General features: G+C 39.0%; 2 protein-coding genes across 2 annotated transcripts in view; one reads left to right on the top strand and one right to left on the bottom strand.

Annotated features, from left to right (window-relative positions):
- Positions 1 to 141: 141 nt before the first annotated feature.
- LOC144015649 (uncharacterized) lies at positions 142 to 18,434 on the bottom strand. The gene is made up of 5 exons (XM_077515831.1): positions 17,526 to 18,434; positions 9,547 to 9,642; positions 9,371 to 9,476; positions 4,960 to 5,053; positions 142 to 2,926 (listed from the first exon to the last, which is right to left on the bottom strand). The coding sequence occupies exons 1-4, from the start codon at positions 18,052 to 18,054 to the stop codon at positions 4,996 to 4,998; spliced, it is 789 nt and encodes a 262-aa protein (XP_077371957.1). The 5' UTR covers positions 18,055 to 18,434; the 3' UTR covers positions 142 to 2,926; positions 4,960 to 4,995.
- tep1 (telomerase-associated protein 1) overlaps positions 17,522 to 18,574 on the top strand; it is a 43,528-nt gene continuing 42,475 nt past the window's right edge. Inside the window, exon 1 of the mRNA XM_077515818.1 lies at positions 17,522 to 18,353. The gene's annotated coding sequence lies outside the window, so the exon portion shown is untranslated. The remainder of the gene's footprint in view (positions 18,354 to 18,574) is intronic.

Here is an 18,574-nt window from a genome sequence, read left to right on the forward strand (position 1 = left end):
AATTACGTTTTTTTTTTTTTAACATGTTTCTCCCACTCCCTATATGCTGACTTCCAAATAATCTTACTATTATTTCTCATCAAATAAATAAATATTATAAATAAAGGTGAAATGTAAATGCAACAGACTTTAGACGAGCACTCCTCTTCACACATATTTATTGTAAAAAATACATATAAAAACATTTTGAGACATACAAAAGATTGGAGCTTTAGAAACAGTATATCCAACAGACAAAGACCAGCCATTTTTGTTTTGTAACTGCATTACATATTTACAATTCAATAAATAAAATGACGCCTCTGCTATGTGTGTTTGTTTGTTTTTTCTTAAAGATTGTCCGTATATGCTGTGATGAAAGCTCTGATGTCCGCCGATGACGGGGGAGTAGATCTGGGAGTCTATTTATACAAAATCCCATCCTTGGTTGAGCCCCCCCCCTCTCACACAGAGCAAGCTTTTATAATTAGCATTGGTAAAAATTTGAGGTATTGCACCAAACGTCTCGAGAGAGAATTCAATGAGTGTGGTTGGGAGAGTGCCCGCCCCCTTTTTTGGGGGGGGGGAAACGCACACACCTCAAGAGTACACATCATAAATTATCACCACAACAAATGTAACATCGAATGAGCCTCTACACACTCACACAAACAAGAATTTGGCATTATTCTTTCTTTTAAACATGCACAGGGATGTCCCCCTAGTGGCAGGACGAGTTGTAGCACCTCAGCAGGGAGCCGAGTATGGAAAGCCGTTTCAGCATTTCATCCGTAACCCGGATGTACTAGTATGCGCATTGGCCGCACTACTAAGACAGTTCAGCACACGAGCAGAATGACTGCATTTTAGTAGTATGCCCCCCCCCCCCCACCCCAAATCTCGGTACAACCTTCAGATCGAGGATATGTATGAAATACATTGTATATTACTTTGACTTGTACGTTATTATTAGCAGCTTTGGCACACTAGAAGGACGTTGACAAAACCATGGCCTAGTAGACAACTTTGTGCTACTACGTTCCTGTCTAGCATTTTACTCGGACTGCACAGATGTCAATTAGTGCACAATTTTGCCTCACGAGTCATATAACTATCCGACAAGCGAGTGAAAACGCGATAGTGGAAAAAGACAATGTTGTTACACTAGTGTGCTGCATTGCCTTACTAGTGAGGACAAATAGTGTACTAGTAACATGGACTTCAGGTGGATAACAAGGGATATTGAAAAAAAAAAAAAAAGCTAAACGCAAAGCTGTTTGAGCACTTATTCACGGTCTAGCAAGCCAAAAATGGCACTAGTAGCACATGGACATTACATTGGATGTCGAGAAGATAATCAGGGCGGAAAAAAAATAAGTCCAATCGGGTTTATGGAAAACAACCATTAACCATTAACTAATTATTAACTAACTAATAATATAATTATTAGTTAATTAATTATTAGAAAATTAACTAATATTAACCATTTACTTGTATTTTCATAATGCGTACTCGTGGCAGTAGCAATGAATAGAAAAAGTATCCTAGTACAGTGCACTGAATTATCTGACTATGGAGGACAAAAAGCATACTAGAAAATAAAAAAAAAAAAATGCTCAAATAGTTTTATGTTAGCAATTTGAGCATTTATCCGGATTGCGTACTAGTAGGTCAAAGTGTCACTAGGGGTAAAAACCAAAAACCAAAAACATTATTAGTCAAACAGTTTTCTACTAGTGCACTAAGGTGTCTTACGAGTGAGGACAGAAAAGTGGACTAGCACAGAAACATCAAGGATATTGAATGGAAAAAAGCTGTCATTGCTTTATGCATTACGTACTTGTAGAGGAGAAATGTTTTAAAGAGTGAGGCGAGAGAGTGAACTAGTACATGTTCACCTAGGCTATGTAATCAATGCAGTGTTTATTTGTGTTGTCTACTAGTAGGCCGAATGTGGCACTAGTAGCAGAGCATACTAGTACCTGGAGTTTAATTGGATAAATGATATTGAATAAACGCTGAAACGACTTTCCACACCAGAGGGGATGATCGGATAATAACTTCCTAAAGCCATCGTTCATTTTTTTTTTTTTTTTTTTCCCCTGGCGGCCTCTGAAAACCGTTCCCCAAATAAACCCCGACCAGGCAAGAAGGCAGCACACACAAGAAGGCTTGAAAAGAAAAAGTCATACATTGAGCTATAATAACGGTCGTTATGATGATATCATACTTTAAAATACTTGCCATTATTAAAAAAAAAAAAAAAAAAAAGGTAGCGCCGTCCCTTTAAGGCCGATACGTCCACGGCCCAAACGGCGAGAAAAAGCCGAGTCCAGAGAACGGGAACACGGGGGCCACAAAATCATTTCAGGAGGATGTTGCCGGGCTTCAAAAAGCAGTACCGTTGCCACGTGGAACAGGATGTAACAAAACCAACAAAGAATTCTGGGTAATTCACATTTAACACTCACTCGGTATCATTTACGGTCCATCCTCGTTGAAGCGCTCGAAAGCAACTGAATCAAGAAAGCAAAGAAAAAAAAAAAATCCTCGAAGGACAAAAAGTGCTCAAATGGGTGCAAACACCAGCGCTTAAACGGAGCACTAACCAACCAAAAACCCCCTGAAATGTTAACACTAAACACCGGGTAACGACAAAAAAAAAACCCACCCTCGCGCCCCTCGCCGGCGGGCAACTCAAAAATACACAGGAGGCGACCTTTTTAACTCCTCATCACCGAGAGAGATTACGTCGTGGGACGCCAACCCGGCAAGCGAGGGGTTAAATCCAAAAGCAGCCATCCTTTGTTTTGCTGTTTACAGTTTGTTGCTAAATGGTCCAGACCTACGTGAGGAACAGGAAGTGGTCCGCGCCGCACGGAGCTTCTTTATGGGTTGGCGGACACGTTTCATTTTTCAGAAGGAGAGAGTGTTGGCATGTGGTCTCCTGTGAGGACCAAAGAAGTAGAGTGTGGGAATAAGAGTGATGGTGACTAGTACGGCAATATTGGTCTTTTCAAATAATAATAATAAAAAAAAAAAAAAAAAATTTATGCAAAACAGTCAGTGACTGGACAGAATGTCTTATAACCAAGTAATAGTAAACTCATTAGTCTTCTTCACCTGAAGACTTCCATACATTTCCCCGCCACTCTTATGAGGTGCTCCCCCTAGTGGCCCACCAAGTAATTGCTCAACAAGTAATTAACAATGGAGCCATTATAGCAGCTGTATATTAACTAAATATATCGCGATACTTGTGGAGGCGTAGGGCTGGGAATCTTTTGACTGTCTCACGATTCGATTCGATTACAATTTTTGGGTCTACGATTCGATTCCGAATCGATTTTCGATTCAAAATTATTTGATTGATAAATGATTTCTGCTTCAATTTACGGATATGCACAACATTGTCATGATCTAGTCCAGTCTGCTTTGCAAGACAAAATGACAAATAGAGACAAAGTGTGTGTGTTTTTTTTTTTTTTTTAATAAACATTAATTTTGTATTGTAAGTGCCTTTTTCCACAAAAACAGCATGTGGGCTACAACTGCCCTTTCCCCTTTCTTCTTCATTACTAATTTAAATAAAATCGATTTTTGGATATTATATCGATTCGATTCATAAATGAGAATCTTGATTCTTTTATGAATCGATTTTTTGGCACACCCCTATGTCGGCGTATCGATAATCTATCGGGAGACAAAGTATCACGATTTATCGCGATAGATAGATCATCACACTCCTAGTTGGCATTACAGAGAATAAAAGATGACGTTCAATTTAATTTAAAAAAAAAATAGGCAGTGAAAGGAGAAAGTTATTTTAATATTGTAAAACAGTTTACAGTTGCCTGTTTTTTTTCTGTGTTGTAAGCAGTACGGGGGCAAAAATAAATAAATTAAAAATCATATACTCAAAACTCATATTTTCAATTAATCGGTTATCGGAATTTTACTTATCAGTTGGGCTCAAGTGAACAATTAAAACAGCACCAGGAATTAGGACAGTGTTGTGTTACCTTGACTAACGAGTTTAATTTGTTCCATTACTGTGCTTGTACCTCAATTCATTCACATAGTAAATCAAGTGTGCCAATCGAAATGAACTGAAACGGCATTAATCTGTTATAGCCCCTGCAAAACTGTTTTTTTTTTTTCTCTCTTTTTGTTATGCAGTATAAATAAAGAAACGTAGCACTGTACAGTGACATCGCACATCTTGGGGTTTGGCATTCACAAATTTGGCTATTTGCTAAATTCAGTATGATAATAGTATAACTCTGGCACCCTCGTATTTTGGTGCAAAGGAGCTGTTGGAGTGAGTTGAGGAGCTTCATTTAGACATAAGTAGTCATTTGCAGCCATCTTATGCCATATAGAGGCAATTACAAACCTTTATGGAGGGTGTCAATTACTAGATTTAACTAATTGCCCAACAGAGCAATCAACAGCGTATCTGGAGCTCGCTCTTAAACGGATACTTCACTCATGGAGCCCTTTTCAGCAGTAATAAGTCATTACTTTTCATGTACAAATTAATACCTTTAAAAACACTTTTTTCCACTTGCTGTCAACTGAAGATGACATCACCCGTGCTCAGGTAACGTGTTAACAGCCAATTATGGCGCAGTTTGCTGACTAAACTCAGGAAAAAAAAAAAAAAAAAGATGAGCCGTGATTGGTCATTATTACCTACTTCCTCAGCACAGGTGATGTCACCTTTACTCAACAGCAAGCGGCAAAATAAGTTTTGAGGTATTCATTGTTCATGAAAAATAACGAAATTATAACATTGATTATGGACAAAATATTTTCTTACTGCTTAAAATGGCTCAATGACTTAAAATTTTACCTCACAACACAAAAAAAGGGGGTGGGGGGGCAAAAAGTAAGAACTCAACTCAAAAAACTAGCATATTGGGGCACGTGTAAGTCAAGGTATCACTAGAGCAACAAATAAAAAATCATTGGGCCTACCTGAGTCATGGTGGGGCAAGTCATGTGACCTGGGAGTCAGTCTGAGGGATGTTCAGGGCAGCAGGGCTTCACCTTGGCCCATGCGTCGATGCAGCTGCGGCCACACAGCACTTGGTTAAGACTGTGCTTCTCACATTGCCATCTACTGGATTCATGTCAATTCATCGTACGCCCGGAAAACTGCATTTGAACTTTTCATGACAACGACTCAACTGCAGCACATGAACTACGTCACACGTGAAACTAAATCATAGTCAGTTCTTAACAAATATTTATTAGTATCGCAGTCATCTCAGTACAACATACGTACATCATTATCTTACCACTTCATTCTTCAACTGAACTGACTTTCTACAGCAAGCGAAAGCGAAAGGGAAATGAGCGAGTTCCTGATTGAGTGTGCATTGACTCGCACACTCAATCAGGAACTCGCTCACTCATTATTAGTAAGTGACTGAATGAAAGAGTGACAGATCGAGTCCGTGAGAGACCAACAGAGCGACAGATATTGCAAGTGAACGACTGTGAGAGTGTAGGCGACGCGTTTCGAATCCTGAAGAGCTGCAAAAATTCAAAATTCGTCGGCCACACATGAAAAGTAGCTGCTAGGGCTGCACGATATTGGAAAAACATGCGATATGCGATATAGTTGCTGAACATAGCGATATCGATATTATTGCGATATTTAACATGGACCTAAAGAAATGTAATTTTTATTACCTAATGAAATGAAAACATTTTTCGTTTGGCAAAAATAAGCAACCTTAATGTAATGTAAGTTAACTCAGTTGCTCCCAAAGACGTATTTATACGTTTTTGTTGTTGTTGTTTTTTTATGCTAGAGCGTACAGAAGGCTTTGATGCAGCCTCTCAACTGCAAAGAACGGTTGCAGAAATGGTAGTTATTACACAAACGGCCAGCAGGTGGCAGCAGAGCAATGGAGATCAAACAGGGCCATGTAGAAAAAAAAAGCTCAATTACTTAGAATTTTGAATAGATTTGTGAAAACTGATAAAACCTAGCTCTCTTCTAATGCTAATTGCCGGGAAACAGAAACATACTTTTTTTTTCCTGATGAAAGAAGAGACTTTAATCTTTCTTTTGATAGGTTCGACGCTTTTATAGCAATAGAACACAATATTCTGTGGGCCTTGCAAAATCAGTCAAAATCCGGTAAAACTGCCTTGAGCGAACGGGACTGCTTCTGTGAAAATGGCTGGGAGTGAATGAGTTAATAAATTGTAATTATGTCTTGATAATTTTTAGGGGTGTGAATTGCCTAGTACCTGACGATTCGATAAGTATCACGATTCACAGGTCACGATTCGATTCGATACCGATTAATCCCGATACGAATTTATAAGTCGATTGTTGCGATTTTTTTTCATTCAAATTTAGAAAATACTAATCAGTAAGCTTGTAGAGTGTAAGATTTATATGTAAATGTATTATTTATTTATCTGAAATTTCAGTCTTATAGAGGTTGTAATCTGTTTCATGCTTGAACAATGAACAGCATTAAAATAAAATATTAAGGCTTAATGTTCCGTTCATAAAACATTCTTCCATGCTCAAGGTGTGAATCCTAACCCGAAGTAAGACGTTTTGTTGAATATTTTTCCATTAAAAATGGAAGTTTAAAAATCGATTCAGCCGCCTATTGAATCGATTCAAGAATTGCGCCATGTAGTATCGCGATATATTGCCGAATCGATTTTTTTAACACCCCTAATAATTTTCAACTATTGAATGGCGATGCACATTTTAGTTAGCATCTGACTGGTCAAATTCATATAAAAAGCATAAAATTCCATATAAAACTTATTGCGTGCCTTTGTGATATGCATATTGCAAGGGCCAATATCGCGATAACGGTATTTTTTCGAGATATTGTGCAGCCCTAATATCTGCCAAAACTCGCACGCCACACGGCAGTTCAGGCAGGTTCGGTTGCATTGCTCCGTGTGAGGTAGGTTTTTAGGAAGACCGCAACATAGACAACGCGAGAGACTGACGCCTGACGGTGAGTAAATGAGTGCGTGACAGCGATAGACATAGAAAGGGAAAGAATGAAGGAGAAAGAGAAAGCAAGCGAGAATCTCTGAAATTGAAAGTAAGTGAGACTGACAGACGAGATTGCGAGAGCCGTGGCCGGATTTCCAAATGACAGCGGCATGTTGGGTGTATCTCTACTCCGTCCGTATTTTACTGAGAGGAGCCAAAAAAGGAGCCACACCTCTTGACATATGCTTTGTCAAAGTAGGAATTTTCAAGAAACCCACCATCTGCGCACACGCGCATACACACACACTGATGTCAGGCTCATGTGACGTAACCGTGCCTGATGTGCACATGTGCATTGCCTAACCTCGTAAACATTTCCTGTGCTCCAGTAACGCGGACGCTAAAACCTCACAAAACTCTATGTAAAAATAAAGCTAACGAGTTCAGAATTTTTGTAAGAGTGACGGCGAACTTAAAAGTCAAAATGGAGGCAACGCACCTCACTATCATAAGGGAGTAAAATCATGTGCTTTCAAAGAAAGGAAATGACAACTTAAATCACGAATGTCTATATATATATATATATATATATATATATATTTTTTTTTTTTAAGTGATTTGTTTTCATGTATAAACAAAATGGAACCACATTAGCTTAAGTTAAGTCAAAATGGACTCCATACGCCTTATTAGTAAAAGGTGGTTAGTTCCTCTTAGTCAATCATTAAACGAAAATAATGAACAAGTCATCATAATTGCCAGTCTATTGAGCACACCTAAATAGAAGTTGCAACTACTAAATTAATTAGGACAAAAAAATAAATAAAAATTGTACATACGTAGGCCACAATGTTTTTTCCCTCTGTACTCATATTATACAGTGCCCCTATTTGCTGTTATTTTAGAAAAAAAGGTTTGAGTTAAAACCTCATTTTTAAAATCAAAAGCTCACAAAAATTAACAAGATATTAGACACATTTTCAAAAACATGAACATGAGGCTTTGGTCACCAGATGGTCTATAAATTGCTATATAATTACAGCAGGTTTACCATTTTTTGATCATTGTTTTGATTATTTGTTTAACTGATGTATTCCCCCCACCGGAAAAGCGCAAGACACAAAACGATTCCATCGTCATTTGCTGACGTCAAAATAAATAGCAAAAGGAGATTCCCTCCGAACTCTAAAAGATAAAATATTTTATCAATTTTATTGTTTAATCATTTGGGGTGTGAATTGCCTAGTACCTGACGATTCGATTCGTATCACGATTCACAGGTCACGATTCGATTCGATACCGATTAATCCCGATACGAATGGTCACGATTCGATACCGATTAATCCCGATACGAATTTATAAGTCGATTGTTGCGATTTTTTTCCATTCAAATTTAGAAAATACTATCAGTAAATTTGTACATGTACACTGTAAGATTTGTATGAATATATTTATCTAAAACTTGAGGCTTATAACCGTGAGCCACTGTACACAAACAGTTTGCAATCTGTTTCACATTTGAACAGCATTAAAATAAAAATATTAAGGCTTAATGTGCCGTTCATATAACATTCTTCCATGCTCAAGGTGTGAATCCTAAAAAAAAAAAAAAAAAAAAAAAAAATGAAAAAAATCGATTCTGCCGATTATTGAATCGATTTGAGAATCGCGCGATGTAGTATCGCGATATATCGCCGAATCGATTTTTTTTAACACCCCTATTAAAAATATATACATATTTTACAATAATAAATAATGATGGATTTTTTTTTTAGAATATGATTTATAAAGTTATGTAAAACTATTTCAAATATATGCATCTTTTTTTAAATATACTTTTTACCATTTTTTTTTTTACTTTAAGACTTCTAAATTTCCCGCAATTTCATTGTGAGATCAATAAAAACTTAAAAAAAAAAAAAAAAAAAAAAAAAATCATTTGAATTCAATTTAATACGTTTTTTGTTTTGTTTTTTTTGACAGTGTCATAAACTCTGACTGCCAAAGACGTTTAATAATGATTAGTAAAATTCCGATGAATGGAATGCAATCTTTCATTTAGTAGCCACATTGTATATGTAGTAAAGGCAAACAATATTCTTTTTGCCTTGAAAGATGAGTTAAAATGCTCAAAAGTGGCTGGCACTGTGGATTTTTTTTTTTTTATAAGGTGTGGCAGTCACAGAGTTAAAAAACAAAAAAAAAGTAAGCAATACATTTGTATCGGATCTCATTGCAATTTACCTTGTGAAGTGTCCAGTGGGTGTTTTATTTTGCAGCAAGGTGACCCTGACTTATCTTAATAGAGCAGCATGTATCCAATTACCTCGACTGTCTCATCCAAGGCGCCCGGGCGGAAGCGTATGTGACATTGATTCGAGTTGTGAGTCAAACGTAGGTTGTTACCTCTTGTGGTAGACGCAGAGGCACGCCAGCCTGGCGATGGTCTCGCCCTGCACCAGATCCTCCAGACAGATGGAGCACTCTCCGCTGTCTTTGCTCAGCACATCCGCTGGGGAAACAACACTCGTCACCACTGATTCCGACTGGCGAGAGGATTTAAAGCGCACGCGCCGACTTACTGTTGTAGGGAAGCGGAGGAGACGTGAGGCAGCTCAACAGGTGATCCTCGATGCGACCGCCCGGGAACGGCTTGGTGCAGAAAGGACAGCGGATATCTGCACACACGATCGATGGATGGTGCTTTTGTGAGTAAAAGTAGTTGGTGATACACAAGGACTGTAAAAAAATAAGACTTTCCCCGTCACTGCTCTGTATTAACTGGCAATGACACTGAATGGGGGGGTGGGGGATAACGTGCCTTTGGATGTGGCATCATAGTCATAATAGAGACATAAGGCAAGAAAGGGTTTGCACAGTTTGACACCACACTCTCACATGTCCTGCCCTACTGAAAGCAACTGTTGCTGTCAAACAACCATTTCACACTTCAAACCAAAAACTAACAACATCTACGGTAATCTGATTGCATCTGCCTGGTGATATCAAAGCCATTTGTGTGAACTGTTGCAACTAGGGAAACATAAATACAGTATTCTACTTTTATCAAATGGAGAACAAGTACCGTATTTTTCGGATTATAAGTCGCCGTTTTTTTCATAGTTTGGCCGGGTGTGCGACTTACACTCTGGTGCGACTTATGTGTGAAATTATTAACACGTTATTAAATCATTTCACGTTATTTTCACACTAAACCGCAAGAGGGCGCTCTAGGCCTGTGTTGATAAGTTCAACATTGCCGGTAGAAGAGGAAAGCGGCGCATCGTCTACCTCCCGAGTTGGGGGAGTTGTTTAAAAGTGACACCGAGGATGATGATTTCATTGGATTTAGTGATTTGGAGTGAAACTGATAGTTTGGTAAACTTGTTAGCATGTTCTTTATGCTAGAGTTATATGAATAACTTGTAGTGATGGGAACATAATTCACCCACGGAACGTTGGGACGAAGGGAGAGTTCCGGGTGGGAAGGGTTTGTTATGTGGAAAAGAGGAGTTAGCCTGTTAGCTTCTAGCTGAGTGGGGAATTGCTGTTAAGACCTCAGAAACTGATGTCAATAAAACGCCAGCCTTTGGCTCCGTGCTTCAACACTCCGCCTCCCTTAATATGTTACGTCGCTACTGACATTACCAGGCATGTCAGTCATGTAACGTTAGTATATCGTACACTTATTCAGCCTGTTCTTTTATTTTTATTTTAAATTGCTTTTCAAGAGGACATGTATGTTTTTGGTGTTGGATTTTACCAAATAAATTTCCCCCAAAAATGCGACTTATACTTCGGTGCGACATATGTTTTTTCCTTCTTAATTATGCATTTTTTGGCTGGTTCGATTTATAATCCGGAGCGACGTATAATCCGAAAACTACGGTACTCACATTTGACTACTGGCTGATAAAGTGTACGGACGCTTGATAATGCAATTGTGTCTTGCAAATGTGATGAAATACTTAACTAATTTGCTCACAAAAACGTATAAATACATTCTATTTTAAATGTTTTAAGTGTCCCAAATAGGTTACGTTTTTTTATGCTAGAGCATACAGAAGGCTTTGATGCAGCCTCTCAACTGCAAAGAACGGTGAAGAAATGGTAGTTATTACAAAAACGACCAACAGGTGGCAGCAGAATAAAGGAGATCAATCAGGACCATGTTGAAAAAAAGCTCAATTACTCACAATTCAAAATAGATTTGTGAATAATGATGAAACGTTGCTATGTTCTAATGCTAATTGCTGCAAAACGGAAACAGATAGAAATACACTTCTTTTTCCTGATGAAAGAAAAGACTTTAATCTTTCTTTTGGTAGGTTCCATGTTTTTAGAGCAATAAAACACAATATTCTGTGGGCATTGCAAACAAAATCAGTCAAAATCCAATAAAAAAAAGCCACGAGTGAAGGGCATTGCTTCTGTGAAAACAGCTGGGAGTGAATGAGTTAAACAATTATGTGGTATCAAAGTATGGACACTAGGGGGCACTATATCAAAGAAGTACATACAGACTAAGCGAAAAAGGAAAAAAATGGACAAAGATCGTAAAGTCTGGTGGCTAATAATAATAATAATAATAATAATGTGTGTTAAGTACGAAATAAAGTGAGTGAAAAAGATTGCTTCCTGACAATTCCCCAAGTTATTTACAGGAAAAGCGAAGTGGTACTTTCACATCATCGCTTACTTCTCTTTACGTGACGTGTCGCGCAGCAGCGGCTTAAAAACCAGACCTTGAGAGACTTCGTCCATTTTGTAAACGCTAACAAACTCTTAGCAAAGTGTATTGGTGTAGTTGTATCGGAGCATTTTCACCCGAGTTAGAATACAGACGTGCAGTATTGGTCTTTGTCAGATCCTTTAGATTTGATTGCATTTGTTTGTGTACAATAAGCAAAGTACTAAACGAACCTCAATCAATGTTACGGCTCTGATTAGCATTTTATCTCCGTGTTAAAGAGTCTTAGGATGTACCGGAGGCTGGCCGCCTGTGTGTAGGAGAATGTTGGAAAGTTGGGACAAAGGTGTTAAGTTTAACACGCGACACTCGCCTCTCCCACACTGTTGCGTCGGAACCAATTGCTGCTGTCCTGACAAGACAACTACTTCAGACATCACTCAAGACGCTGATGTCACTTAAATATATGATTACGGGATGCGGTGCTATTGCGCGAAAGCCCACACGGTTGCTGCAATAGCCCATCTTTGCTGAGTTATGTGTAAAAGGCAACGTTATATAACATAACAGCCCATCTTGTCGTTATAGGGTCGTATTGTTGCCCATCCTGTGCAATTTGCAGATTGTGTCCAGCTCTCTAAAAAGGAGGCCAAATGCGCTTGTTTCAAGCTGTTAATAATTAGTCACTCTTGTCAATTGTCAAATATAGACGGTATTTTTATGTAGAAAGCAAAATAGGTGCCAGTATTTACGATTCCACTGCTTTTACTAATGTTTTTGCATTTGTATTGTATTGAATAGGGGTGTGAATTGCCTAGTACCTGACGATTCGATTCGTATCACGATTCACAGGTCACGATTCGATTCGATGCCGATTAATCCCGATACAAATTTATAAGTCGATTGTTGCGATTTTTTTCCATTCAAATTTAGAAAATACTAATCAGTAAGCTTGTAGAGTGTAAGATTTATATGAAAATGTATTATTTATTTATCTGAAATTTCAGTCTTATAGAGGTTGTAATCTGTTTCATGTTTGAACAGCATTAAAATAAAATATTAAGGCTTAATGTTCCGTTCATATAACATTCTTCCATGCTCAAGGTGTGAATCCTAACCCGAAGTCAGACGTTTTGTTGAATATTTTTCCATTAAAAATGGAAGTTTAAAAATCGATTCACACACACACACAAAAAAAACAAAAACAAAACAAAAAAAGAGGCAATGATGATAAGACGTTGAATCGGTAAGACTACCGAATAAACAATTCTGAGCTCTTTAAAAAAAAAAAAAAAAAAAAAAAAAAAAAAAAAAGTTTTTTTTTTTTTTTATTGAATCGATTCGAGAATTGCGCGATGTAGTATCGGGATATATCGCCGAATCGATTTTTTTTAACACCCCTAGTATTGAAATAAATACCTTATGCTGCATAATGCTGGCATATCCAAAGTCAGAATTCTGCTACCTTGATGACACCATTTGCTTGCGGCTCAGACGTGGAATATTTTCAAGGATCTGTCTGTTGAAGATGAGATGCTGCTCCTGTTTCGTAATCCCAGAAAGAAGGGACACTATTTGCCTGACCAGTTGCATCAAAGCAATCATTGATAAGCAAACCACTATTCTTATAGGCTCCATCAGACGCTGATGTCATCTAACTGCGTGCGGTTACGTCACTGCGGGGAAGTCCAAACAGCTTTGGAAATATCTCAAGTATCTCTGTGTTCTGGGAGGCACAGGAAGTAAAATCCAGATCTTCTGTTACAATTTGCCGTCAATTTTTTTTCTAGAAAACAACGTAAGAGAGGCTTGCAAATTGCAATGCACTGGTAAAAGAGTTGGTACGTTGCCTGTGCACAGGAGAATGCCAGAAAGGCAGGACAGGAGTGTGAGGTTTAACACCCGACACTAACTTTTCCACGCTGTTGTCACTGCCAGGCAACTATTTTACACACCCCGCCAGACACTTACGTCTTCTAATCATCTGATTGCAGGATGTGGTAATGCGGTGTGAAGCGCATAGTTGTTTGTGTGGTTTATGTATAAAAAGTAAAGACAAAGGCCATATCACGGCAATGATTATTAACAGAATTACAAATGCAAGGTAGTATTTTTTCCCCAACAGACTAATGTTACTGCAGCTGCATGCACCACTCCGCTAAGAATTTAAGTTGGTGACGCCAACTTCAATTCCAAAATAGATTTTAGTGTTGTAACTTGGTTTTTTTTCAGCACACAAATACTCTACATCAGTAAAATTGCCCACAAGAAATTATGCCGTAGTGCATGAAATTGTCTGGCATTGAATATATATGAGACGAGTAAGGATAAGCAGTTCAAAGAATGGATGGGTGAATTATGGTTATAAGAGCCCTATATAAATATATGCATGAGTTACAAAAAAATAAATAAATAAAATCAAAACACCCGGACAGGGTATTGTTCCCAGACCCCAGTACACTCACATAAGCCGAATGCTGTACATACTGAGCTTAGGAGAAACTGCGCCACTCCAACAACTTAGCACATGATCATCCGATTGGATGGCGAACCAGTGTGGTGATTCATTCATGGTAATGATGCATTTGCTGCTTCATACGTCATATTAGGGATGTAATCCAAACATCGCGATACGATAATGTCACAACATGAAGCTCACAATACAATAATTATCACGATATTGGGGAGAGGTTGGCGATATTTAAAGCACAATATTGTACTTCTGTTTATTTATCTCTTTATTCACTACTTCTTATTTGTTCACTGATGTATAATGTATTTACTTGTAAAAAAAAACAACAACAACCTGTATTCGCACTTCAAAATGTTTGCTTTGTTCTTGTTTACTGCAAAACTGATGTTTATGTACAGCACTTTGTATACAGCAATGCCTGTTATTAAAGCGCTGTATACATAGAGTTGAGTTGAGCAATGCATATAAACCCTCATTTATTAATCGAATCGATATTTAATATCCAAAAATCTATTTTGTTTAAATTAGAAATGAAGAAGAAGGGGAAAAGGCAGTTTTAGCCCACATGCTGTTTTTGTGGAAAAAGGCACAATACAAAATTAATAAATGTTTTAAAGAAAAAAAAAAAAAAAAAAACACTAATGTCTATTTGTCATTTTGTCTTGCAAAGCAGACTGGAGTAGATCATGACAATGTGCATATCTGTAAATTGAAGCAGAAATCATTTGTTAATCTAATAATTTTGAATCGAAAATCATTTGAATCGAAAATCGATTCTGAATCGAATCGTAGACCCAAAAATCGTAATCAAATCGAATCGTGAGAGAGTGAAAGATTCCCAGCCCTAGCTTCTATGTCATCCTCTTCTTTAGCCTCCGCATACTCTTAACTTTACAGCAACAGTTTTCCTGGACAATTTGCAAACAATTGTTTTTTGTTGTTGATTGTTTTGGGGGGTTTTTAGCCTTATATCTGACCTCTTGTAGCAAAACAGCCTCCACATGACGAAGCTCACTCCCACTTTGCTGAAGACGCGACAGAACTGGCTGCAACTCTTGCAGTCACACGTTCCTACATTGTTTTTTTATGCAGCAACGAACGACGCATGTATGTCCAAATTGACACCAAGACGTATAATGCTACGCATGACGTCATCGCCTCAATTTCGCGATATTTCAAATTCTTAGCACCCCAAAAAAAAATACACTGATAATATCGTAGACCATATGATATGGGACACCCCTAGTCCGCGCAAAGTTCAACCGTTTATGTGCACGACCATCCATGGACGACGCAGATGGTCCAAAGCATTCCCCCCCGGCCTACATTCTCCCACGCCAGCATTTCCTCATTTCCTGACCCCATTTCCATCCACATTGGCTGGAGGGCCTGCCCGGAAAAAAGCCTAAACACGCATGATGGTGTTTTGTCCCGTCGAGTGCCTCCACATGGCTCTGCTGAAAGTGAAACTAGGCCTTTTCGATGAGACCTCAACCGCTTTCTCTTTCAACTGGCAGGCCTCCATCGTGACAACTGTCATTGCGGCCTTGTGACATGACGAGAGGGTGGTCTCGCTCGTCATTCCATCAAGTCTTACGCCAGCGGCTCATTTTACACAATACAGCCTCAGATGATTGCCCTCATCATAAAAGCACGAGAAAAGAGATTATCTGCACAAGAATTCAAGTTCTTCAAATCAGTTTCAGTTCCACATGTAAATTACGGACAAAAGTCTTTTATTACTGCTTGACTGTGACAAACTTAATTGAAACAGCTTGCCTTTACAAATCTAATCATTTTTTCATTCACGCTGGGTCAGTTATTATTAGTTTTTGGTCACAATGAATCAATTTAGTGGAGTTACTAAATCTGCTAATTAAAACTAATGAGAACTCTGAATCAAATCAGCTATTACCTCAGTGATTTAGTTATATTTAGTCAACCCTTACATTCTGTTCATTTTTCTTTCACACAGCATGTTCTGAACTTCTGACTAGGGGTGTGAATTGTCTAGTGACAGCTCATGCTGTTTGAAAGCGCTATATAAATAAAGTTGAGTTGAGTTGAGTAACTAGTACCTGACGATTCGATTCATAGGTCACGATTCGATTCCATCCTGATTAATCCCAATACAAATTTATAAGTCGATTGTTGTGATTTTTTTTTTTAACTCAAATTTATAAAATACTAATCAGTAAACTTGTACATGTACACAAAGATTTGTATGAAAATGTATTTATTAGGGCTGCACGATATTGGAATATCATGCGATATGCAATATAGTTGTTGAATATAGCGATAGCGATATGATTGCGATATTTAACAAAATAAGCAAACTCAATATATTCTTAGTTAATTGTAATTACATCTTGATAACTATTGGATGGTGGTGCACATTTTACTAAGCAGGTGACTGGTCAAATTCAGACAAAAGCATAAAATTGCATGTCTTTGCGATATGCATATTGTATGCGCCAATATAACGATAGATATTTTTTCGATATATTGTGCAGCCCTAGTATTTATTTATCTGAAACTTCAGTCTTATAACTGTATTTAACAAACAGGTTGTAACCCATTTCATGTTTGAACAGCATTGAAATAAAATATTAAGGCTTAATGTTCCATTAATATAACATTTTTCCATGCTTAAGGTGCTTACCCTAAGTAAGACGTTTTGTTGAATATTTCTCCATCAAAAATGGATCTTTAAAAATCGATTCAGCCTCCTATTGAATCGATTTGAGAATTGCGAGATACTGTATATTGTCGAATCGATTTTTTTTTTTTAACACCCCTGCTTCTGACCCAAGCCAGGGATGCTCTGCATAATTGTCTAGCAAATTATGAACTACACATCTCCAATTTTATCTAGCCCATCTTACATCGATAGATGATTAACTCGTAATGTTTCTGAGAAAAGAAAATGTATATTTTGCAGAAGCAGATCTCATGCCTGTGTCAAGGCTCCCTCTGCATGGCTTCTGTTCCTTATGTTTAATACGTACGATGATTCACTAAATATTTTATTGGTTTGAGATTTTCCCTAATGGCCTTTCAATGACCAACAGGTTCAGGAATGTGGTGGGAACATGGGCAGTTCTCAAGAACTTTTTTTAAGCACCAACCCTCTTGGTTGCTATTACCTTGTGGCTAGTACAATTTCAATATTCTCTCGCTTTAATGCACACAGGTAAATCTAAATCAATTATAGCAGACAAGAGGTGCTGCGTGACTTATGTTTTAAATCGTCATTGATGATACAAGTCGACCGCAGCTAGAGCTTAAACGAAAGCAAGCTGTCAGTCAACTCTGCAGTGACGTCAGTTGCATATTTAGTCAGATTTATTTTAGTTGAACATGACATGAGAATGTTGAATTGTCACGTCTCGACTTACTGCCGTGGCGGTTGTTGACGCGGTACAGGCCGATCCAAGCCTCAGACACCGGCCGCTGGTGGGTGCCCCGAACCCGGGCAGACCTGGCGCCGACGCTGCGGCCCCCGGCGTGTCGATTTCCGGGAAGCCGCTCGGAGAAAGTACGGTGGGGCGTGCGGCCTGTTTCGTCCCCGGGCTGGTGCTCCACGTTGGCGGGCGCCTCCGGGCTTGTGTTGCCGTCGTCCTCAGCCTTTCCCTCGCTGTGGTTGTCGTCCGCCGGGGACGCCTGGCTCATGCTAGCGGGTATGCCTTGGTGGTCGGCCGGGCTGCCGTCGGCGCTCGCGCCATGCTGGCCCAGGTCGGAGTCGCTGCCCTCCTCCGAGCGGCTCCGGTTGACTTCGGTGTCCTCGAAGCTGCCCGAGAAGTCCACCATGAGGCTGGTGGGCCTGGCACAGCGGGGCCGCCGGTACGAATCTCGCTTGGCGGTGCCGTCCTTCCCGAGAGTGGACGGCACCGGGTCTTCCTGGAGGCGACTCGCTCTCGTGCCCATTGCTAGCGAGCGAGCGGGCGGACTAATGGAGCTTGACTAGCCGAGCTATCGAACGTTTTTCCAACAACGACCTCGACTCGACCCTTTCAAGCCACGGCGTATTCGTCTGGAAACGACACACGCCAGCAGCTGCCTGGCAACCAACGTAGGAGAGCGACTTAAACTGGACACGTTCTCCTGGCCTTAGTTTGTTCTTCCAGTCCACATTTTCCTTTCTTTTATGACGTACTGGTTCTAGTTGCTGCAGCGGAAATAGAGCCTTCTCGTTTCCTGCTTTGAAGGGTGTACAAACAGTTACGGTAACGCAACCGTGCTTGGCGATGAATTGACCATTTAAATCATGACCCCCCTCCCCCCTTTAAAGTAATCGCCTCGCCATGTATTGTTTTAATAAAATTATTTCGTGTCATACAATTTAAATCGCTGTTTATTTTTTGTAACAGAATTTGAGGTGCATTTCAGAAGGAAGGGCGCGTAAAAGAGAGGTATTACGGTAAAAAAAAAAAAAATGCACATATTA

The sequence above is a fragment of the Festucalex cinctus genome, chromosome 1, assembly GCF_051991245.1.
Source record: "Festucalex cinctus isolate MCC-2025b chromosome 1, RoL_Fcin_1.0, whole genome shotgun sequence".
Lineage (NCBI taxonomy): Eukaryota > Metazoa > Chordata > Actinopteri > Syngnathiformes > Syngnathidae > Festucalex > Festucalex cinctus.

Bases quoted from the DNA above. Each gene is read 5' to 3' on its own strand.
- LOC144015649 (XM_077515831.1), bottom strand. From the start codon at position 18,054: ATGGGCACGAGAGCGAGTCGCCTCCAGGAAGACCCGGTGCCGTCCACT. The intron at 9,643-17,525 runs GTAAGTCGAGAC...TCGTGTGTGCAG, and splicing joins CGTCAACAACCGCCACGGCA to ATATCCGCTGTCCTTTCTGC. The intron at 9,477-9,546 runs GTAAGTCGGCGC...TTGTTTCCCCAG, and splicing joins TCCTCCGCTTCCCTACAACA to CGGATGTGCTGAGCAAAGAC.